Source organism: Scyliorhinus torazame, chromosome 6 (genome assembly GCF_047496885.1).
Source record: "Scyliorhinus torazame isolate Kashiwa2021f chromosome 6, sScyTor2.1, whole genome shotgun sequence".
NCBI lineage: Eukaryota > Metazoa > Chordata > Chondrichthyes > Carcharhiniformes > Scyliorhinidae > Scyliorhinus > Scyliorhinus torazame.
The window spans coordinates 149,319,448-149,344,694 of record NC_092712.1 but is presented as its reverse complement, the minus strand read 5'-3'; the positions used below and the strand labels follow the sequence as shown (position 1 = coordinate 149,344,694).

Sequence of the window (25,247 nt, the reverse complement as noted above, 5' to 3'; positions counted from 1 at the left end):
TTCTGAAACATCACAGCAGCAATTGTGCATCTGCGTTTCAACAATTTTAAAGCGCACAAGTAAATAACACGTATATAATGAAGCAAAAAAATATATAGATAAGGGTACATAAGGGAAAACTAGTGATACCTGCATAGTAATGCTCTCCCCATACCCAGTGTAAATTACAAGAACTGTACTGCATTAAGTTCTATTCCATCAAATTACAAAATCTGGCACGGGGTCTTTTGGGAAATATGAGACAGGACTGAACAGAATTAGAATAAGACTTTGGTTCTTGTGAATATAAATGATGAAATGCAAGTTTGGATAAATTTACGTGAAAAGTTGTTCAGTACAGCATATCTTTGGTTATGACTCTGTACTTCAAATAATTATTTGGCTTAACATGTCAACAAACGTTTGTTTTAATTGGCACTAATTCTACAGTGAAACCATTATATTTTTGTAACAATACTGCTTTATTCTATGTATAATAATTACAATTCAAGTAATTTTTAAAAATGAAACCTAATTTTAAAATTGCTGTAACAATGGAAGTAACAAATTGCTTTTCCTTTACCAGCAGTGTACAAAGTGTTTTATGGAACAGTTTTAACTGGGTACATAGAGTTTCATAGAATTTACAGTGCATGTTATCATCAACTCCTCTGCATCTCATCCAAATAGCACTGCTTTCCCTTCTTGGCTTAGGAAGGGGCTCAGCCTGGCTAGAAACACTTAGCATGTCTCAATTTTGCATATTATAGGCTACCAGAAAGAGATTCAAAATTTGGCAAACCCATCTCATGTATGTAAACAGGGGCTTCACCTCTTAACAATGTTACCCTCAACAGAACTAGTTACAAATGCAACTAAATGTGATTGTAAGATAAAGTTAAACAAAATTACAGCACTAAGATGAAGAACTTTCTCAAACGTTGTAATAGTTTGCATGTGGTACCACATAAACTATATTGCACTGAACTATACTACACTTGATACTACCAAACTGTACTGCACTGTACCATAAACTAAATATACAGACAAGCAATATTGAAAAGACAAGCAGCCAATCAATCCTTCTCCTTGCAACACTGCAAAGTGGACTTCTTCCTCGGTCATTCTGAGTTATTGATTTTCCACAGTTTCTGAAATATAATCTACAAAAGGTTTAATTTAGCCTGAATAAACATAGTAATGTGATGCCTTACAATTTGAATCACCTTACTTTTCACTGTTACCTCCTTCTGCCAGGGATTCCACACACTTATGGTTTTGTATTAATTCTGTGAGGGGAGGGTTTTTTTTGGGGGGGGGGGGGGCGGGGGGACTGGTTCCATGATGTTTCCCCTCAGTCTTAAAGCATGCAGCTGGCCTTTATAGGAACTGTATAAAAAATATAATGTCCTATGAGGACAGACAGGCCTGAATACCAAGTCAAAGCTGTGATTCAAAATTTGGACCCTTGACTAAAACAGATCACCCTTTTTTGTATGAAGATTTATAAAGGATCAATTGTATTGCAGTATTACTGTTGTACTTCTTAATTACACTTACATACAATGTATGAATAATTCATTAAATTTTAGTCTAATTAGAAGGGCCAAATATGCACTCTCTGTGCATACATGCATTTATACACGGGGCGCGATTCTCCACTCCCACGCCGGTTGGGAAAATCGCCTGGGCCGCCAAAATTTCCGGGGACGCCGGTCCGACGCCCTCCCGCGATTCTCCCAAGCGGCGGGAACGGCCCGGTCGAGTTTCGCAGGCCGCAGGCCGGAGAATCGCCGGAGATACCCAAAATGGCGATTCTCCGGCACCCCCGCTATTCTGAGGCCCGGATGGGCCGAGCGGCCAGGCCAAAACGGCGGGTTCCCCTCGGCGCCGTCCACACCTGGTCGCTGCAGTCGTGGGCGGTGCATGAACGCTGGGGGGGCGGCCTGCGGGGGGGGGGGGGATCCTGCACCGGGCTTCACCTGGAATGTGGGGTGGCCCGCGATCGGTGCCCACCGATCGTCGGGCCGTCCTCTCTGAAGGAGGACCTCCTTCCTTCCGCGGCCCCGCACGATCCGTCCCCCATCTTCTTGCGGGGCGGATTTAGAGAGGACGGCAACCACGCATGCGCGGATGACGTCCGTTATGCGGCGCCGGCCGCGTCATCTATGCGGCGCTGCTTTTACGCAGGTGACAAGGCCTGGCGCGTGTAGATGACGCGGCCCCGATCCTGGCCCATTGTCAGGGCCTGAATCAGTCGGGACCGGGGCCGTTCCGCGCCGTCGTGAACCTCAACGGCGTTCACGACGGCGCGGCCACTTCGGCGTGGGAGTGGAGAATCCCGCCCCACTGAGTCTGCATTTTGTATAAAGTTATACTGTGTTGTCCTACAGTGTAGAAAACTGTAGTGCTTTCCAGTTCAAAGCTGTTCTGATTTCATGGAATAAGAGGCATAGCTAATCTGTGAATGAGATGAAATCAAAGTGATAAGTAGTCAGATATTACTCTAACTGTTTTAAACCAATAACTATCAGATAATTAAATGAAAAACAAAAAGTTAGCAGCATTAACCAGAACCATTAAACAAGGCTTGTTGCATTTTTAGCCTTTAAATGAGCCCATTGTTCAATATTGTGTCTGTGTGTCATGGATTAAACTGTCAATTTGTTAAATTCGAAATGCAGCCTGGTCCTTCGTGCTTTGCTGAAAAGGTACATTGGAATGGCAAGGAGGCCAACAACAAACCCAAATTTATAACTTGAAAACACACAGGACAATATACTCAAATATGGTGCCTCTTTAACAATGGTGTACTGATATATTCCTCATTTAAACATCGGTGTAAAGTGCCGGACGTCAGGTGTGCTCAATCATCAGCCAGGTTTCCTTTAAGATTTATGGAGCTGGCCAAGCACGGAGATGTGCACTACATTTTCATGTTTGTTTCGATCCATAGAAATTAGTCAAAATTCTCCAACAGCTGTACTAACTGGCAGCCTGGCATGCTTCCAATGGTCGAATTAAACCTTCCTCATACACACGGAGGATGGCTTCACATACAAATTTGTATTGACTCTGGAAAAAAAAATTAAACTTAAAATATGCTTTCATTACATTAAATTAAAACATACAAGATAATCATCAGCTACTGTAAAAAAAAAACTATTGGCCAATAATATGCAAAAAAATAAAGTCAGTTCATCTATGGATGTTCACAGATCACACATCATCATAAACATCATTGATGGCTTATTCCACCCATAAAGAAAATTCACAAAATCTGAACCACTTTTTGGAAGTTTCTGTAAAGCACCTATTGAGAATTGACAGATTGTGGATCCTTTTTCCCTTGGGAAATCACAATAAACAGAAGGGTGCTTTTTGAAATAGGGAAGGAGATGGCAATGCATAAAAGGTACAGGGAGAGGTTTCCAAAGGCATAAATAAAATGATTGAAAGGTGTTATAACCTGCCTACTGACGATTGGCTGGGGACGAATGATTATCCCACAATCCTATGGGAGTATGAACTTCCCCAATGAGGGGGGCGGAGAAACTCCTACTATAAATAAGCTGGCCAGTCCAGGAACCAAGAGGAAGGAGAAGGTAGCAAGGGAAGTTACTGCTACTACTATGTATATATTGTTATAGTAAATAAACTTTATTATTTTGTATCCTTAAAACTCGTGCTGGATTCTTCGGGGCCCTTACAAAACTGGCGACGAAGGTAAAAGTGAATAGCTGTCTACACTGCTGAAGCCACCTCCCTGGATTTTTGTTGGATACAGGTTGGAAGTTGTTTTCTATTATACCATGCCTCTACGGACGTTTGGATGTTTTTGATGCTGCGCTGGAAAGCTGGAACCAGTACACGCAACGGATGCGTTACTATTTCCGGGCAAACAATATCACTGAAAACGAGCGCCAGGTGGTCATATTGCTCACTGCCTGCGGGCTGCATACGTTTGGGGTGATTAGGAGCCTTACGTACCCAGCTGCGCCGGACACCAAAACGTTTGACGAACTTGTGAATATAGTGGGGCAACACTTTAACCCAACCCCGTCCACGATAGTCCAGCGTTACCGGTTTAATACCGCTGAGAGGACCCCTGGAGAATCCCTTGCCGATTTTTTTATCCAGGCTACGCGGGATTGCGGAATACTGTGACTATGGTGAGACCTTGTCAGAAATGTTACGCGACCGTTTGGTTTGCGGTATTAACAATGCGGCCACCCAGAGAAAGTTGTTAGCGGAGCCAACATTGACTTTTCAACAGGCAATACAAATAGTCTTGTCCCGAGAGAGCGCAGAGCGAGGAGTACAGGAGCTACAGGGAATGGAAGTGCATGCCTTGGGGCGAAACCCTTTCCGCCCAAAAACGTCCCCCCACACTCCTGCGGTACCTTGGGCGAGGCAACGACCAGACCGACGCCAGTGGCCATCGGACATTCCTCCCCGAAGGGAGCCTTCTCCAGAGCCAATGGATGAGGAGCCATGTCCGTGTCAGACTTGTAGGCGCCGACCCCGTCGCGGACGGCGGTCCTGGGGACGCCAGAGGCGCCGTCATTCCGACCGAAACTGGGACCAGCCCAGAGGCCGTAACTGGGACCAGCCCAGAGGCCGTACCTTCCATGTGGATGAACCTGCGGCGACCACTCCTGAGGACGTGGAGACGGAGGACGACTGCCTGCAGCTGCATTGTGTGGCAGCTCCCCGTGTAGCCCCCATTAAGGTGACAGTACGGGTCAATGGCCACCCGCTGGAGATGGAGTTGGATACTGGCGCAGCGGTCTCCGTGATCGCCCAGAGGACATTCGACCGCATCAAGCAGGGTATACAGACCCTTACACTAACTGACTCACAGGCCAGGTTGGCCACCTACACGGGGGAACCACTGGACATTGCAGGAACTACAATGACCCCTGTTGTCTATGGACGCCAGGAGGGGCGTTTCCCACTTATCGTAGTGCGTGGCCATGGGCCCAGCCTGTTGGGTCGGGACTGGTTGCGCCATTTGCGGTTGCAATGGCAGCACATCCTCCAAACAGTTTCTGGAGGGTTGACTGAGGTGCTAGGACGATACCCAGAGGTATTCCAGCCTGGTCTGGGGAAAATAAAAGGGGCCGTAGCCCGTATCCAAGTTGAACCAGGAGCCACACCGCGCTATTTCCGGGCGCGCCCAGTGCCTTACGCTTTGCTCGAGAAGGTAGAAGGGGAGCTCACTCGTTTGGAGAGTTTGGGTATTATCAGGCCTGTCCGTTTTGCTGACTGGGCAGCACCAATTGTGCCAGTAATGAAGCCAGATGCCACAGTTCGCTTGTGTGGCGACTATAAACTTACAGTGAATACAGTTTCCCGACTCGACCGATACCCAATGCCTCGCATAGAGGATCTCTACGCGAAACTTGCAGGCGGACTCTCATTCACAAAATTAGATATGAGTCACGCCTACCTGCAGTTGGAGCTGGACCCTGCCTCCCGACCATATGTAACAATTAACACACACCGGGGCCTGTATGAATATACACGGTTGCCCTTTGGAGTATCCTCTGCCTGCGCAATTTTTCAACGTGTTATGGAGGGCATTTTGAGAGGTTTACCACGTGTGGCTGTCTACCTAGATGACGTGTTGATTACAGGGACATCGGAGCAAGAGCATTTGGAAAATCTGGAGGCTGTCCTTAAACGCCTTTCGGAGGCTGGAGTCCGTTTACGTCACACAAAGTGCGTATTTCAGGCAAAAGAAGTAGTCTACCTAGGTTATCGGGTGGGTCCGCGAGGGTCTGCACCCCGTCGCAGAGAAGGTGCGTGCAATTCAACATGCCCCCACCCCGACTGACACTTTGCATCTTCGTTCTTTTCTCGGTCTCGTAAACTATTACGGGAAGTTCCTCCCCAATCTGGCAACTACGCTGGCCCCCTTACACCTGCTGCTAAAGAAAAATCACACCTGGGTTTGGGGTCAGCCGCAAGAAACCGCTTTCCGGCGGGTAAAGCAACAATTGTCGTCGTCTGGGTTACTAACCCACTATGATCCGGGAAAGCCTTTGCTCGTCACATGTGATGCATCCCCGTATGGTATTGGGGCTGTCCTGTCCCACAAGATGGAGAACGGGGCCGAGCGACCGATAGCTTTCGCCTCCCGCACATTGACTGCAGCGGAGAAGTACGCGCAGATCGAGGAGGAGGGCCTGGCAGTGGTTTTCGCGGTGAAACGCTTCCACCAGTATGTGTACGGCCTTCATTTCACTATCGTGACTGATCATAAGCCCCTGCTGGGACTCTTCAGAGAGGATAAGCCGATACCGCCCATTGCTTCTGCACGGATCCAGCGCTGGGCTTTGTTGCTTGCTGCATATGAGTATTATATGAGTACGCAGATAGCAAATGCCGACGCACTGAGCCGATTGCCTTTATCGACCGGCCCCATGTTGACCCCCACGACCGGTGAGGTGGTCGCAACCCTAAACTTTATGGACACTTTGCCTGTCACGGCATCACAGATCCGTGAGTGGACCCAGACGGAGCCAGTCCTGTCAAAGGTTCGGCACATAGTCCTGTATGGTGGGAAGCATAGACAGCTCCCAGGCGAGTTACGGGCATTTTCCTCCAAGCTGTCAGAGTTCAGCGTGGAAGACGGCATCCTCTTGTGGGGGACGCGTGTGGTTGTCCCGGAAAAAGGCCAGGAGCTGATATTATCAGACTTGCACAATGGGCATCCGGGCGTGACCAAGATGAAAATGTTGGCCCGGAGTTATGTCTGGTGGCCAGGCCTCGACACCGACATTGAGAAGGTGGCCCAAAACTGCTCCATTTGCCAGGAGCATCAGAAGCTTCCGCCGGCCGCGCCCCTACATCACTGGGAATGGCCAGGGCGGCCTTGGGCACGCTTACATGCAGATTTCGCAGGCCCTTTTCAGGGATCCATGTTCCTTCTACTAATTGACGCCCAGTCCAAATGGCTGGAGGTGCATAAGATGCAGGGGACAACGTCCTGCGCAACAATTGAAAAAATGCGTTTATCATTTAGCACGCATGGCCTCCCCGAGGTGCTGGTCACGGATAATGGCACTCCATTCACGAGTGAGGAGTTTGCTAGGTTTACAAAGATGAACGGCATCCGCCATATCCGCACTGCCCCTTACCACCCGGCTTCAAATGGGTTGGCAGAGCGTGCAGTGCAAACATTCAAAAGAGGCCTAAAGAAGCAGCCTTCCGGATCAATGGACACGAGACTGGCTCGGTTTTTGTTTACGTACAGGACCACCCCCCTTACAGTGACTGGGGTAGCTCCCGCAGAACTCCTAATGGGCCGGAGACTTCGCACCCGCCTTAGTATGGTCTTCCCGGACATTGGCGCAAAAGTACGCCGCACACAAGAACGGCAGGGACCGGGATTGTCTCAGCATCGTCCGATTCGGCAGTTTGCGCCCGGTGACCCAGTATTCGTGCGGAATTTTGCTGGTGGTGCCCATTGGGTTCCTGGGGTAATCTTTCGCCAAACGGGCCCTATATCGTACCAAGTGCAAGCTCAGGGTCGTCTCCAGCGAAAACATGTAGACCACGTCCGGTCCAGAAGATCATCCCCGCAAAAGATTCCCCGCCCCCAGAGCTCAGTTCAACAGCGGCAAAGACCAGAAACCAGGGAAGGTAGTCCTCCAAATCAGACTCTGACTCCGAGATGGAGACACAGGATGAATCAGAGGGGGAATCCTCGGGTCCACAGGCTGTGGATGTACAACTGCGCCGTTCATCACGGAAGCGCCGGTCTCCGTCTCGTTATACGCCGCCTGATCCAGCGCCGCGTGCAAATGGCGTCCGGCCTGCGGCCAAACGAGTTTGACGCCTCCCTTCGCCAGGGCCTACGGTGGATTCCTTGGACTTTGGGGGGGAGGGATGTTATAACCTGCCTACTGACGATTGGCTGGGGACTAATGATTATCCCACAATCCTATGGGAGTATGAACTTCCCCAATGAGGGGGGCGGAGAAACCTCTACTATAAATAAGCTGGCCAGTCCAGGAACCAAGAGGAAGGAGAAGGTAGCAAGGGAAGTTACTGCTATTACTATGTATATATTGTTATAGTAAATAAACTTTATTATTTTGTATCCTTAAAACTTGTGCTGGATTCTTCGGGGCCCTTACAAAAAAAGGATAACCATTGCCTGTGTAACATGGGAAAGTGGTACAAACTGGCACTGAAGGAATGGAGGGTGCATGCATGCAGTGAAATACAGCTGGAGATCACTTAATGGATAAGGAATGTGATTTGAAAGGTGGGAAAAAGAATTAAAAATCATTTAGAGGGCATAGGAAGTGGCATTTTCTGACTTTATGGCTCTGATGGGGAGTTCACCTGCCAAGATTGCTTATGGGAGATTCTGGTGAATGCTGCACAAGATTTTCTAAACATTATTTTAAATACTTGGAAATGTGCCTGCAGCCGATCCTGGGATTTCTGGTATGCACTTTTGATGGATGGGTTTTCTGTGAAGGTAATGAGCCAGTGAAGTTTGGTAACCATAAGCATGATTAGGGGTTGAGAATTCATGCGGGTAAAGATGTGAGCTGTGACATTCAGGATAGTAAGTTGCCTTAGGAGGCTGTGTAGGAGCAGAATTAGGAAAGTGAATTTTAGGTAGTAAAAAGATTAGGCAGCAGTGGGATGATGCAGATCCAAGTGAGATCAATTGGTAAAAGTTTTAAAACTTCTGGCAGAAACCTGGTAGAACCACTTTGAAAATAACTGGGTTGAGTACCCCTAACTGGAAGTTCCTGCTCTTGAGCCTCTTGTTAGGATCCAATATTGCTGTAGTTGCTGTTACTCTTCATGAGTGGATGTGTACAACAACAATGACAGCATGAATTTGAAATAGTGCCTTTTACATAGTGAAATGTCCAAGTGGCTTCACAGGAGGGGTATTATCAAACAAAATTTGACAAAGCTACATAAGGAGAGGTGATCAAATGCCTGGCCAAGGAGTGCCTTAATCGGGGAGAGAGAGGCATAGAAAGGCAGATAGGCTTAGGGGGAAGATTCCAGAGACTGGCGCTGGACAGCTGAAGGAACATTGCTACCCCCGCTGGATGACTGTGTAGAGGTTTTGGGGCAGCACGGTAACACAGTTTCTTCGCAGCTCTAGGGTCGCAGGTTTGATTCCCGGCTTGGGTCACTGTCTGTGCGGAGTCTGCACATCCTCCCCGTGTGTGCATGGGTTTCCTCCGGGTGCTCCAGTTTTCTCCCACAGTCCAAAGATGTGCAGGATAGGTGGATTGGCCATGATAATTTGCCCTTAATATCCAAAAAGGTTAGGTGGGGTTACTGGGATAGGGTGGAGGCGTGGGCTTAAGTGGGGTGCTCTTTCCAAGGGCCGGTGAAGACTTGATGGGCCAAATGGCCTCCTGCACTGTAAGTTCTATGATGGTGTGGTCAACCATTCCAAAGTTTGCAGACAGGTTGAGAAAGATGAGGGATAATTTACCATGGTCACAGTCACTTAGGATGCCATTTGTGACCTTTGCAATGTTTTTTGTAGTTCCCACGTGAGGTCAAGCCAGGCAAATAGCTTAAACAGAAATTGTTTGGTCAGTCCCTCTTCTCAGTGTGCCAGAGGGTGATGGGACCATTGTCAGCACTGGTGGAGTGCAGCAGGCAGATCTCAAGTTTCTTGCTGGCACGGTCAGATGGGTAGGGAAGATGTGTCTGAAATAACTCAATTCATGTGAGGCATCTAATAATCTTGCAAATTGAGACATGCCAAGAGGTGCAATCCCAGTGTAACCAGCAGAATTAAAACCAAGGAAATTTGTGATCTATTTATTGACATGCTACTTTCGAAGCTTTTTCAAATACTGTTACAGAACTAGGAAATTATACTCAAGGAGAAACTGTAATTTAAATTAGTCTGAGTTTTAGAATACCAGAGTGAATGCTTCACACTCCAGGATGTATTTGCTGTCTTGTTTTATAGTTTTCTTTGGGGGCTGTAAACCTGGTGATAATCTTTTGATCTTTAGGCACTGAAATTTGGCAAACTGTTTGGAACTTAGTTTTAATATTTCTTTGATATTTGGTAAAGTTAGGGAACTTGAATTGTTTTTGACTATTATAGTCTATGTGCATGGCCTGCCTTCAGGTGTTGGGGGCATTGGCGAGGATTCTCCGGGTCCACCTGCTGGAAGTGGGATGCGCAATCGGCCGAAGAATTGCGCCGGGTGGCAAACGCGTCATGAGCCTCCGAGCCCGCCCCTGCCAGCCATAGTGGGTTTCTCGATGTCCCGGTCAGGATTTCCATCCCGACTCAGCAGGACTATGTAGGTAGCTCATTAGAGCTATTTTAAACGTAATTGACAGGCAGGTCATACCATTCATAAGCCAGCTGGGATGCTCCGGCCCACCCAGCTGAGAGTCCCATTGGTGTGATTTGGGGCAAGTATTGAGGAACATGCACCTGGCGGTTTGTAGTCTGAGGGGTGACAAGGTGGTAAGTACCTTTCCAACAATTGCTGCCAGGATGCTCAGGGTGTTCCTTCATGAATAATTGTGTTCAAGGGACAGGAGGGGCTTATGTCAGGGGTCTTCCCTGGGATGGAGCTCTTTTGGCTGCTCTCCCACCTGTAGCTTTTAAACCACTCAGTATGTAAAAATCAAATTAAGTAAAAGTGTGCCCCAAACCATTCAAACAGTAAGTCAATATTTAAGAAATAAAGCTTTCTCATAATAAACTGAAAACGATCCCATTTGTACTACTAAGCCCTTTAAAACATCTGCCAGTAGGCCAAGTTTAAAGGTCTGTGAAATGAAGGTGAAAGTAATCCCTTTAAAGTGCTGGAAACTTTTTGAACTGGTTTACTCAGTCAACTGCACTGCCTTTTGAAGTACAGATGTCTGTGTGTATGCCTAAGAGGCTGAGTGCTTTGAACTGGATTGTTTACACAGAATTTCACACTCCATTGCCTGCCTTTTGATTGACAGGTCAATGGAATTTCAAAGGGTAGAATCACATTGTTTTTTTCTGTAGCTCTGCATGGATCCATAAACTAAGGATAGCAGCTGTTTCAGTTTTTTTTTAAAAATGAGTCTGCCTCTTTGTTCTCAATTATTTTGACAATTGCTGCGGTTCATTAATGGAAAGGTACATGCATGGAACCTTTACATTTTTTCCAATTCGAGTGGCAATTTCCCAGCCAATCCAGAAGATTAATGGGCACCACATGGTCTATTACAATGTCTCTGAGAAAGAATAACAAGTACAAAGCTCAATTTAAATGGAAGGAAAAAGAAGTGGCAGAACGGGTTAACAAGCATTGCCAAAATGATCATATTATTACCTGGGGGACCATCCTATTTTACACCCCTGGAGAAATGAAGAGAAGCACTATTCCAGAATTCAAGGCCAGTGCCAGGTGGTGTATAAGATTCATGAAGAATTAGTATTTTGTCAGGGAATGAAAATTTCAAAGCGTGTGCCACATGAACTGCATGGCAAAAATCACCAAATTCCATTTTTCATTCGACATCGAGGGGAGAATGTATACGATTAGCCTGAACTAGAAATATCGACGAAACACTGATGAACCTTGGCATACCAGCAAACAAGCTGTTACCGAGATTGGTTTTAAAAAAAAAAAGCCCTGTAAAGCTGACTGGCCATGCAAAGACATGGTTCACTGTTTTTCCATCTTGTATGGCGGATGATGCAAAATTAAAACCCATGGTGATATTCAAGTGAAAAACTCTCCTCAAAGGGAAATCCCAGAAAAGCTTTGATATCCATGTTCATGAGAGAGGCTCGATGCATGAAAACAGTTGTAAGAAATGGATCAAAGCAGCATGGAATTTGAGATCAGGAGGTCTATGCAAAGAAAAAATGTTTGCTCATCTGTAACATGTTCAAATTCTAGATCCATACGACATTATGCAACCAGACAATGAGGATAAACTGTCAAATGATACAAATGGGTAATTAAATTTTTTAATTTGTTAGAATGACAGCATTATCATTTGATGTGGCAGAAAGATGCTCTGTACTTGCAAGTCAAGTTATTGGTGTCACTCTTTATAAATTTTTCCCAAAATTTCAGGTGTGAATCTTAATCGTGCTCCTCACAATCAGTTCAACTAATGACTTTTAGGTTGCAGTGCATTACAATGTTTAAGCTGACAGCAATGGTGCAAGAAAGATGCCATAACTTAATCTGTAAAAATAATTGGAAGAAATTTAAGGTGATGCAACATATTGATGCATTACTGTAGTGCAGTTTACCGTTGCCAGAGGCAACTTTATAATTTCAAGAGAATAGGAGATTAAATCTGTACAGCTTTTGTACATTTTAAAATGATTTAGTTTGGTAATTGATGAGGACAAAGAAGAAGATTGTGCTGTCAGAGAATGAGGCGAGATATAAATGGTACATGAAATATCTAATGCACATATCTGAGGGAGACGGAAGACAATAAATTAGCCAAAATTCATAGTGTTTAGCTTGAAAATTCACTTGAATATTCCTTCAAGATCTTAAAATTTAATTAAATAAATAGCTTCATTATTCTTTCACACTTATTATCCAGATCTTACCGATGTCTGTACCATCATGGCTCGCTGGTCTCTCATTGTTCTAACGATATCCAGTGGGTATACAGGTTGGCTGTTTTCAATTAAACACATTGCTGTCTCCATGGCAATAAGGACACCAGTTCGACCAATTCCAGCACTGCAAAGAAATCAACAAAGAATTTAAACGAAGCGTGGATTAGAGGCAAAACAATTAATACATGTATTAAGGATAACTGAGCAATTCACATACGGGTGACTGAATGAGTGATAGACCTACTTATATAAAAACAAAGGACAGAATTTTCAATTTAAAAAAAGTAAAGTGTCATCTCAGGCGGGAAAAGCAGACGGTAGCCCGCCAGTGGTGTTATTGGGTTTTCCTGCTATATTTTTAGCTACTTAATAAAAATTTCATGGGTTTCTTGCCACCTCTGTGGCGGGGGCCTCTGATTCGGCCACCCCGCCATCAGCTGAACCCCACAATCAGCAGTGCGCTCTGTTTAAAGGCGGCCCCAGTGCTCCCAACAAGAGAATAGCTGCAAAGATGAGGGCTCCCTCACCTGAATGCTTGATGCTGTAGAGGAGAGGAGCCACATCTTGTACACACAGGTAGGAAGGAGACCATCGAGCTAAGTCACCAACCTCATATGGGAGGCGATGGCAGGGCTGGTAAGCACCATCCCCATTCAGAGGAGGACGGGTATCGAGTTCAGGAAGAGGAAGAATTATCTCCTCCGGTCAGCCAGGGTAAGTCACTCTTCTCATTTGTCAACATTCACCCACACATCACTCATTCACCGGGAGCTCACTCATTGCCACCTCAAAGACACTACTACTCGCTCTACCAAACAACACTTCATCTCCCCATCATCTCCCTGCTCCCACTCACCAACCGCATATTCCAGCCTCCTTACCATCTGTCCTGGTACGCTTCTACTCTTCCTGTCTCTTTTCTTGCAGGACAAGCTGGCTCATAATAGGGATGGAAGGATACCAAAAAAGTTAAAAATCCTCTTGGCATTCAAGGAGAGACCACCTCTAGCCGGGGAGGAAGATGATTGCTCCTGCACCGAGGGTGAGGTGGGAGCCAAAAAACAAAATAAGGACCCATAGCAACAGCATACCATCCTAACAGAAGTCTTGTCTCTTCTATCCTTAGGCTCCTGCCATGCACTAATTTCATCTCCCTTCTCTTGCAGGTACATCAGGGGAGCAGCCCAATGCCTCCACCAGCCAGGCACTACAGTCCACCCCACAGACCAGCTCCAATGAATTATCTGAAGTGAAGACTGAAGATGCCTCACAGCTTTCAGCTGTACCCTCCACCACTGCAGAGACACACACCTCGTTGGGACTAAGAGGAGCTTTGGTGTCAAATTGGTGTCAAACTGCCCTGCATCAATCTCTCTGATGCAGGGCAATCGGAGCCAGGGATGTGTGAGGGAGTCAGCATTCAGAGGACTGCTTGAGGCCAGGACTCTGCTGAGCCCCAGGCAGATGATGTGTCTCTGGACTCGGTCGTGCCTCAGCTGCTGGAGTTCCAAAGGTAAAGTCGGGAACATCAGGAAGGGTGTCAGCTACACTCCTCGGATTGAAAGGTTGAATGGAGGAGTCCCAACTCCTTCTGTCTGAGGAAATCATGCCAGTACTTAGAGGCAGCCAGGTCAACACTGCGTGGATGGTGTCCGCATGACTTCTGCCTTGCCCTGGTGTAGGACATATACTTCTTGGAGCAGTATATGAATTGCATGGTGCAGGGTTTTAACTCCATAGTTCAGGCATTGTGGGCATCCACGTGTGCTAACGCTAGTGAATGGCAGGGGTTCTCGACCTCACTCCAGCTGTCCCTCTATCCCAAGGAGGAAGCCAGGGCACCTGGAGCATCAATAGGGAGGAGAGAGGCTGGTGCAGAGCCACCCAGGAGACTCCAGGAGTGTCCAGCCTATCTGATTCTCTTCTTCCTGTGACTGAATCAGCTCCTGCCCCACAGGCTGAGGGTGGCATCACCACATAGCAGCACCTAAAACGCAGACTGAGGCCCTCCAGTTCTCGGCCCTCCAGAGGGCATCCGCCAACATCATCACAGTCAACAGGGCACGGTTAAGCAAGATGTAGAGGTAGGGCTAGAGAGATTAAGAAAGTCTAGTTACAGAACGTGGGCACAGGTGATGGGCAATTGTAGATCGTAACCATCTATTTAAGTTAGCAACTGCCTCTGTAAATGAAATAAATCTCACTTATTGCAACCTCTCTATGGCCCCCTGCTCTCAGAAGATTTCAGCATGTAGTGCCGCTCTTACAACTGCACCGAAAGGCTGGATCCTCATTCCAAAGCCTCCTCCACCTGCTCTCTGCAAGGCTACCAGCTATTTGGTTGGCGAACCCAGACAGTGAAAGAAAACATCAAAAACACCAGTTTCTCCTTGATAATGAGGAGTTCCTCTATAATGTTCAGGGCCACCACTTAACCCAGTCATTGTGAATGCCTGATCTCAGCGCATGGAACCCAGCAGCTAGACCCTTATGTAAAGTGTGCATCAGACACTAATGACGCTGAACCTAAAGGGTATCCCTAACTAGCTAGCTGTTTTTAAAAAACGGTCGTGAAGCACGGCAACGTGACATCACGTTGCTGTGGTGCGGACTTTTCAATGTTGGTGGAAAATTGCAGTGGGGAGGCCTGCAAATTAGATGATAATGTGCAAATGGTGTTCCGCTCATTGCATGGTGGAAACACTGTATTGTCATTGGAGGGGGGCGGAGACAATTGCTCCAGGAAATCTTGCCGGGGCAAATCACATTTTCTGGCTCTTGTATATTTTGTGCCCCTGTCGCCATTTACGCCAGCAGTAAATCGAGGTGCAAAATTCCGACCATCTACCTCCATAAAAAGCACATATAAGAGAATGATTTATGGAGGTTGGTACAAAGAGTGATAATAAATGTCGCAAAGTTTTACCAAACACATTGTTGGCAACAAGGAAAAAGAATTATAATTTCAGTATCAGGGGTGGGATTCTCCCCTACCCGGCGGGCGTCCCGGCGTGATGGAGTGACAGGAACGACTCCGGCGTTGGGCCGCCCCAAAGGTGCGGAACCTTTAGGGGCCAAACCCTCACCTTGAGCGGCTAGGCCCGCGCTGGAGCGGTTTCCGCTCCACCGGCTGGCGGGAAAGGCCTTTGGTGCCATGGCAGCCGGGGCCGAAACGTCTTCACCGGGCGACGCGGGTCCGCGCATGCGCGGGAGCGTCAGCAGCTGCTGACGTCATCCCCGCGCATGCGCAGGGGAGGGGGCCTCTTCCGCCTTCGCCATAGTGAAGACCATGGCGAAGGCGGAAGAAAAAGAGTGCCCCCACGGCACAGGCCCGCTCGCGGATCGGTGGGCCCCGATCGCCCCGCGCCCCCCCCAGGACCCCGGAGCCCGCCTGCGCCGCCTTGTCCCGCTGTTCAAAAGGTGGTTTAATCCACGCTGGCGGGACAGGCATTCCAGCAGCGGGACTTCGGCCCATCGTGGGCCGGAGAATCGGCAGGGCTGGGCCCGCCGACCGTTGCGATTCCCACCCCCGCCGAATCTCTGGTGGCGGAGACTTCGGGACACGGCGGGGGCGGGATTCACGCCAGCCCCCGACAATTCTCCGACCTGTCGGGGGGTCGGAAAATCCCGCCCCATGTCTTTTAAACAATTTTCCAATGCGACACAGCATTTAGCAATTCTAACTGTTCAGATTTTATGGATTGGAGTAAAACAAACATAGAAAATCGGTGCAAGAGTAGGCCATTCGGCCCTTCGAGCCTGTACCAACATTCAATATGGTCAGAGCTGATCATGCAAATTCAGTATTCCACTCCCACTTTCTCTTCATACCGCTTGATCCCTTTGGCCGCAAGGAGCACATCCAGCTCCCTTTTGAATATATCCAACAAACTGGCCCCAAAGCTTTATGTGGTAGAGAATTCCACAAGTTCACAATTCTCGGAGAGAGGACGTTCTCCCTCATCTCAGTCCTGAATAGTTTACCCCTTATTCCTAGAATGTGACCCCTACTTCTGGATGTCCCAACATTGTGAACATTCTTCCCGCATCTAGCCTGTCCACTATTATCAGGATTTTATATATTTCGATGAGATCCCCTCTCATTCTTCTAAAGTCCAGTGAGTACAAACCTAGTCAATCCAGTCTTTCTTCATACGTCAGTCACGCCATCCCGGGGATTAGTCTGGTGAACCTTCACTGGACACTCTCAATAGCAAGAATGTCCTTCCTCAAACTAGGAGACCAAAAGATCACAACACTTAAGGTGTGACCTCACCAAGCCCTGTATAACTTCTGTTATGGGTCCGGATTTACAGAACCCCAAAGTGTTTCATGGAGTTAAATCGACCCACAACTTTTAATAGATTGTGGTGTGGGAAGCACACGGCGTACTCTCCAGGTGTGATACAGCAATTATGGACAAATGGTTTTCAAAACAAAACAATGTTTATTCTATGAACTCAAGATACCCCCAAAAACTACAACATTAAATAATCCTTCAAACTGTTCCTTTAAACATCCAAAAGACTTCAAACCTTCAAAAATAGACATGAGGTTGCATTCAATATATTTATAGTCTTTGGGTTGCAGACATCAACAGACCAGCTCTGTGTTTCTTCCTGCAGCTCTCAGTAAAACACACAGACATTCCCAGCTGCCTTCTAAAACTGAAACCAAAAAGCAGAAGTGAGCTCAGCTCCCCCCACTCTCTGACATCACTTCAGTAATATGATCAGCTCCATTTCTTAAAGGTTCATTGTTAAACATCCATTTTTTAAAGGTACTCTCACATGACACCTCCCCCCAAGAAAAAAAAAATCATCAACTTCAGGATGGTTTTATTTTTCACCCTTGTACCATCAATTAAGAAGACTTAACGGGTTCAAAAAAAAACACACAAACAGGTATAATAATATAGTCCATTTTTTTTTCTTCGTTCTTCTTCCTCCAACCGAAATCCTTCTCGATTCACAGTCTCTTTGAACAAGAAAGTCTCTGCACGATCCATCCATTCCTCTATGCCTCGGCATTTCTCTTTAAAGTCAGATAATTTAGTTAAATCGGATCACACAGTCCCTTGCAAATCTCCAATACAGGAGTATCGGTTGCCACAGCTTTCAGGCAGTCAAATGCATGTTGAAACTCCGCTGTCCATTGAAATTATTTTATGCGTTTCTTCAGCAAGTCCGTCAGCAGAGCAATCACACTACAAAACTCTTGCACAAATGTTCGATCAAAGCCACTCATGCCACAAAATCTAATTATTTCCCTTCGGGATGAGGGTATCAGAAACTCCCCAATTACTTTTGTTTTCACATCCCATGGGACCAATCGACCCTGTCCGATTATATGGCCAAGGAAAGTGACTTGGGCTTTTCCAAATTCACTTTTGACTAGGTTTATCACCAAACCCGCCTCCTGAAGACAATCGAATAACTCCATAAGATGTTTTAAATGTTCTTTCCATGGCTGGCTGAAAACTACCAGATCGTCGGTATATACCGCACAATTGAGTGATCCTGAAACGACTGTATTAGTTAACCGTTGAAATGTGGCAGGGGTGTTTTTCATGCCAAATGGCCTAATTTTGAATTGGTATATACCATCTGCAGCCACAAAAGCTGAAATCTCCTTCGCCCTTTCGGATAAAGGTACCTGCCAGTAATCTTTAAGTAAATCCAATTTGGAAATAAAAGCGGATTGTCCCACTTTCTCAATGCAATTCTCCAAACGTGGGACAGGATAAGAGTCTGTTCTTGTAACTGCATTCACCTTTTTTTAAAAAAAATATGTTTTATTGAAATTTTTTCGAACAAATTTTTTTTCCCCTTACAGAACAAACATAACAGTAAAGAAAGTTTATCAATAAACAAATGGCTAATAAACATAGTAATCTAATCATTTAACATAAACAAAAACTTCCACCCACCCCCTCCCCCCTGGGTTGCTGCTGCTGGTCATCTATCTTCCCTCTAACGTTCCTCCAGGTAGTCGAGGAATGGCTGCCACCGCCTGGTGAACCCTTGAGCCGATCCTCTCAGGGCAAGCTTTATCCGCTCCAGTTTTATGAACCCCGCCATATCGTTTACCCAGGCCTTCAGTCCGGGGGGTTTCGCCTCCTTCCACATGAGTAGAATCCTACGCCGGGCTACTAGGGACGCAAAGGCCACAACGTCGGCCTCTTTCGCCTCCTGCACTCCCGGCTCATCCGCAACTCCAAATAGAGCTAGCCCCCAGCCTGGTTTGACCCGGGCCTTCACCACCTTAGAAATCACTCCCGTCACTCCCTTCCAATACCCCTCCAGTGCCGGGCACGACCAAAACATATGTGCGTGGTTTGCCGGGCTTCCGCCGCACCTCCCACATTTGTCCTCCACTCCAAAGAACCTGCTCAGTCTTGCTCCCGTTATGTGTGCTCTATGAAGCACCTTGAATTGAATCAGGCTAAGCCTGGCGCATGAGGAAGAGGAGTTTACCCTGCTTAGGGCATCAGCCCACATACCCTCTTCTATCTCCTCCCCTAGCTCTTCTTCCCACTTTCCTTTTAGTTCGCCCACCAACTCCTCCCCCTCTTCCCTCATCTCTCGGTATATCTCTGACACCTTGCCCTCTCCGACCCACACCCCCGAAAGCACTCTGTCCTGAATCCCCTGTACCGGGAGCAGCGGAAATTCCCTCACCTGTTGTCTAGTGAACGCCCTCACCTGCATATATCTAAGGAAGTTTCCCTGGGGCAACTTATACTTTTCCTCCAATGCTCCCAAGCTCGCAAACGTCCCATCTATAAATAAATCTCCCACCCTCCTAATTCCCAACTGGTGCCAGCTCTGAAATCCTCCATCCATTCTTCCTGGGGCAATCCTATGGTTGTTCCTGATTGGGGACCCCACCAGGGCTCCCCGCACACCTCTCTGTCGCCTCCATTGTCCCCAGATATTCAATGTTGCCGCCACCACCGGGTTCGTGGTAAACCTTTTTGGTGAGAACGGTAACGGCGCCGTCACCAGCGCCTCTAAGCTCGTCCCTTTACAGGACTTTCTCTCCAGTCTTTTCCACGCCGCTCCCTCTCCCTCCATCATCCATTTACGAATCATCGCCACATTGGCGGCCCAATAGTAGTCGCCCAGATTCGGTAGCGCCAATCCTCCTCTGTCCCTGCTACGTTGTAGGAACCCCCTCCATACCCTCGGGACTTCCCCTGCCCACATGAAGCTCGTGATGCTCCTGTCTATTTTTTTGAAAAAGGTCTTAGTGATTAGTATAGGGAGACATTGAAATACAAATAAGAACCTCGGGAGGACCATCATCTTAATTGCCTGTACTCTGCCCGCCAACGACACAGGCTGCATGTCCCACCTCTTGAAGTTCTCCTCCATTTGTTCTACCAATCGTGTCAGATTAAGTCTGTGCAAGGTTCCCCAGCTCCTAGCGATCTGAATCCCCAGGTATCGGAAGTTTCTTTCCACTTTCCTTAGAGGCAGGCCTTCTATCTCTCTACTCTGGTCCCCTGGGTGTATCACAAATAGTTCACTCTTCCCCATGTTAAGCCTATATCCCGAGAAATCTCCGAACTCCCTCAACATCCGCATAACCTCTATCATCCCCCCGCTGGGTCCGACACATACAACAGTAGGTCATCCGCGTATAGCGAGATTCGGTGTTCTTCTCACCCTCTAATCACCCCTCTCCATTTCCTGGAGTCTCTCAACGCCATGGCCAAAGGTTCAATTGCCAACGCGAACAACAGTGGAGACAGCGGGCATCCCTGTCTTGTTCCCCTATATAATCGGAAATACTCCGATCTTTGCCGACCCGTGACTACACTTGCCGTTGGGGCCCCATAAAGAAGTTTGACCCAGCTAATAAATCCGTTCCCGAACCCAAACCTCCTTAACACCTCCCATAAATACTCCCACCCCACCCTATCAAATGCCTTCTCTGCATCAATTGCCGCCACTATCTCTGCCTCCCCCTCCACTGGGGGCATCATTATCACCCCTAATAGTCGTTGCACGTTAACATTCAGTTGTCTCCCTTTTACGAACCCTGTCTGGTCTTCGTGCACCACCCCCGGGACACAGTCCTCTATCCTCGATGCCAGTACTTTTGCCAGCAATTTGGCGACCACATTCAATAATGAAATAGGTCTATAGGACCCGCACTGCAATGGATCTTTATCCCTCTTCAAAATTAGCGATATCGTCGCCTCCGACATTGTCGGGGGTAAAGTCCCTCCTTCCCTGGCCTCATTGAACCTCACCAACAACGGGGCCAACAAGTCCTCATATTTTCTATAAAATTCCACCGGGAACCCGTCTGGTCCCGGAGCCTTCCCTGCTTGCATGTTCCCCAGCCCCTTAATAACCTCGTCCACCCCAATCGGTGCCCCCAGGCCTTCCACCTCCTGCTCCTCCACCCTCGGGAACCTCAATTGGTCCAGGAACTGCCGCATCCCCTCCTCTCCCTCCGGGGGTTGGGACCTATACAGTCCCTCATAAAAGGTCTTGAACACCTCATTTATCTTCCCTGCTCTTCGCACCGTGGCTCCCTTTTCGTCTCTAATTCCCCCTATCTCCCTTGCCGCTGTCCTCTTTCGCAACTGATGAGCCAGCAGGCGACGAGCCTTTTCCCCATATTCATACATCCTCCCCTGTGCCTTCCTCCACAGCACCTCTGCCTTTCTGGTGGTCAGGAGGTCAAACTCCGTCTGGAGTCGTCTCCTCTCCCTGTACAGTCCCTCCTCCGGGGTCTCTGCAAATTCCCTATCCACCCTTAGAATCTCCCACAGTAATCTTTCCCTTTCCTTGGCCTCTGTTTTCCCTTTGTGGGATCCAATGGAGATCAGCTCTCCTCTGACCACCACTTTTAGTGCTTCCCATACCACTCCCACACGGACCTCCCCGTCGTCATTGACCTCCAGGTATCTCTCAATACACCCCCGCACTCTTGCACACACTCCCTCGTCCGCCATCAATCCCACATCTAATCGCCAGAGTGCTCTCTGCTCCCTTTCCTCTCCTAGTTCCAGGTCCACCCAGTGTGGGGCATGGTCCGAAACCGCTATGGCTGAATACTCAGCTTCTTCCACCCTTGAGATCAACGACCTTCCGAAAACAAAAAAATCTATCCGGGAGTACACTATATGGACATGGGAGAAGAAGGAGAACTCCTTGGCCCTCAGTCTAAGAAATCGCCATGGATCCACTCCCCCCATTTGGTCCATAAACCCCTTGAGCACCTTGGCCGCTGCCGGCCTTCTTCCGGTCTTTGAGCTGGATCTATCTAGCCCTGGATCCAGCACGGTATTGAAGTCCCCTCCCAATATCAAGTTTCCTACCTCCAGGTCCGGTATACGACCCAGCATCCGTCTCATAAATCCCGCATCGTCCCAATTCGGGGCATATACATTAACCAACACGACCTCCATTCCCTCCAGCCTGCCACTCACCATTACATATCTACCTCCGCTATCTGCTACGATGTTCTTTGCTTCAAATGCTACCCGTTTCCCCACCAATATGGCCACCCCTCTATTCTTCGCATCTAGTCCTGAGTGGAACACCTGTCCCACCCATCCTTTCCTTAACCTAACTTGGTCCGCCACCTTCAGGTGCGTCTCTTGGAGCATAGCCACGTCTGCCCTTAGTCCTTTCAAATGCGCGAGCACTCGGGCCCTTTTAATCGGTCCGTTCAGGCCTCTCACGTTCCACGTGATCAGCCTCACCAGGGGGCTACCTGCACCCCTCCCGTGTCGACTAGCCATCACCTTCTCTAGGCCAGTCCCATATCCCGCCTCCGCGCTCCCACTCGCTCCCCAGGCGTCGCATTCCATCCCCGTCCACCCACTCTTTAGCCATTTCCTTTTTGATTTCCGCAGCAGCAACCCAGTTGTTCCCCCCCCCCGCTAGATCCCTTTCTAGCATGATTGCTCCCCCCATATTACTTCCGTAAGTCAGCTGACTTCAACTGACCCCGGCTACTCCTCCTCACTCCTTGACTCCCCCGTGTGGGGAACTCCCATCCGCCTTGCGCCTGTCTTCCCGCCATAATCTTTCTGGCGTGGGAACATCCCTTTATCTGACCCGCCTCTTGTGGCGCAGCTCCCTTTCCTCTCCCCCTCCCATTCCTCATTCTCCGCCTATGTCCCTTCTTTCCCCCCCCCACCGGCGCCCACATTTCCTAGTGTCTCCCCCCATCCCAATTTACTTCTCTATTTACATCAACCATAACAATAACAATAACATTCCCTGCAGTATCAGTCCCTCAGTTCCGATCCAATTTCTCCTCTTTAATAAAGGTCCATGCTTCTTCCGCCGTATCGAAATAATGGTGTCTCTCCTGGTACGTGACCCATAGTCGTGCCGGTTGCAGCATCCCGAACTTCACCTTCTTTTTGTGTAACACCTCCTTGGCTCGGTTAAAACTCGCCCTCCTTCTCGCCACCTCCGCACTCCAATCCTGGTACACCCGTACCACTGCATTCTCCCATCTGCTACTCCGCATCTTTTTAGCCCATCTCAAGACCTCTTCTCTATCCTTAAGGCGGTGAAATCGCACGATTGTTGCCCTGGGTGGTTCTCCCGCTTTTTGTCTTCTTGCCGGGATCCGATGTGCCCACTCCACCTCCAAGGGGCCCGCAGGGGCCTCAGCACCCATCAATGAGCTTAGCATCGTACTTACATAAGCTCCACAGTCCGCTCCTTCCACTCCCTCAGGGAGACCCAGTATCCGAAGGTTCTTCCTTCGCGCTCTGTTTTCTAGGGCCTCGATCCTTTCAATACATTTTTTATGGAGTGCCTCGTGCGTCTGTGTTTTGACCGCCAGGCCCAGGATCTCGTCCTCATTATCCGTCACCTTCTGCTCCACCACGCGGAGCTCTGTCTCCTGGGTCCTTTGTGCCTCCTTGAGCCCCTCAATTGCCTGTAGCATCGGGGTCAGCACCTCCCTCTTTAGTAGCTCCACACACCGTCTCAAAAATTCGTCTTGCTCGGGCCCCCATGTCGCCTGAGCTTTCTCCGCCGCCATCTTGTGTCTTCACCCTTTCTGTCCCTTTCGACGACGATTCCTCGCGCTGCAGCCGCCGCCGCCGCCGATATTTTCCTCCTTCGTTGGGGGGGGACGGGACTCCCTATTCACTCACCCCACACCGGGTTGCGTCGCCCAAAAATTTCCGGTTGGGGCTCTTAAAAGAGCCCGAAGGTCCGTCGGAGCTGGAGCCGCCGAAACGTGCGGCTAGCAAGGCATCGCCGCAACCGGAAGTCCTGCATTCACCTTTCTATAGTCCACACACAACCGTTGGGTACCGTCTGGTTTAGGTACCATCACTTTGGGTGAGCTCCATTGGCTGCAACCCACTTCAATTATGCCATTTTTAAGCATACTCTCAATCTCTTTGTTAACCTGTGCCAATTTTGAAGGGTTAAGTCTATATGGATGTTGTTTGATTGGAACAGCATTTCCCACATCTACATCATGTATAGCCATTTTAGTACTTCCCAATTTATCTCTACAAACTTGCCCACGTGATATCAATAACTCTTTTAGGTCAGTTTGTTTTTCCTCTGGAAGATAACTCAACAATTTATCCCAATTTTTAAGAACCTCCGCCTTTTTCTCTCCTTCCCTTTCAAAGTACCTTTTAAGCATATTCACATGACACACTCGGTCAGTCTTCCTTCTATCTGGTGGTTTTACCACGTAATTCACCTCACTTAATTTCCTTTTAATCTGATACGGTCCACAAAACCTAGCTTTTAAAGGTTCACCTACCACTGGTAACAACACTAAAACTTTATCTCCACTGGCAAAACTACGAACCTTGGATTTCTTGTCCGCTACCCGTTTCATCACATTTTGTGCAACTTTTAAATGTTGTCCAGCCAATTCACCTGCTCTATTTAATCGTTCCCTAAAATTTGACACGTAATCCAATAATGTAATTTTCGATTTCTCACTCACCAATTTTTCTTTAATCAATTTAAGTGGTCCTCTTACCGCATGATCAGAAATTAGTTCAAAAGGACTAAATTTGGTTGACACATTAGGTGCATCCCTAATTGCAAACAGTACAAATGGAATTCCTTTATCCCAATCCTCTGGATAATCTTGACAATAAACCCTCAACATTGTCTTTAATGTCTGATGCTACCTTTCTAACGCTCTCTGCGATTCTGGATGGTACGCAGTTGATTTAAATTGTTTTATTCCTAAACTATCCATAACTTCTTTGAATAACTTTGAGGTAAAATTTGATCCTTGATCCGATTGAATTTCTGTAGGTTGTCCATATCTAGTAAAGAATTGAAGTAACTCCTCCACAATCTTTTTAGCTGTAATATTATGTACTGGAATGGCCTCTGGAAACCTAGTAGACACATCCATTATAGTCAAAAGATATTGATTCCCACTTTTTGTTTTAGGAAGCGGTCCTACACAATCAATTAGGACCCTTGTAAAAGGTTCCTCAAATGCTGGAATGGGTATTAAGGGCGCTGGTTTTATCACTGCTTGAGGTTTCCCTATTACTTGACATGTGAGACATGACTGACAAAATTTAACTACATCTTTCTGTAGTCTAGGCCAACAAAAATGTTTCTGGATTTTAGCTCGAGTTTTCCTTATCCCCAAATGACCTCCCACTGGTACCTCATGTGCCACTCGCAACACCTCCTTTCTG

At 47.7% G+C, this 25,247-nt stretch overlaps 1 protein-coding gene across 6 annotated transcripts in view; it reads right to left on the bottom strand.

The window, feature by feature from the left end:
- Positions 1 to 391: 391 nt before the first annotated feature.
- LOC140425064 (tyrosine-protein phosphatase non-receptor type 3-like) overlaps positions 392 to 25,247 on the bottom strand; it is a 422,164-nt gene continuing 397,308 nt past the window's right edge. For all 6 annotated transcript variants that reach the window (XM_072508895.1, XM_072508894.1, XM_072508892.1 and 3 more), the window contains 2 exons: positions 12,560 to 12,695; positions 392 to 3,054 (listed from right to left, as the gene is read on the bottom strand). In XM_072508895.1, the coding sequence (XP_072364996.1) occupies positions 2,965 to 3,054; positions 12,560 to 12,695 (226 nt within the window). In that variant the 3' untranslated portion in view covers positions 392 to 2,964. The remainder of the gene's footprint in view (positions 3,055 to 12,559; positions 12,696 to 25,247) is intronic.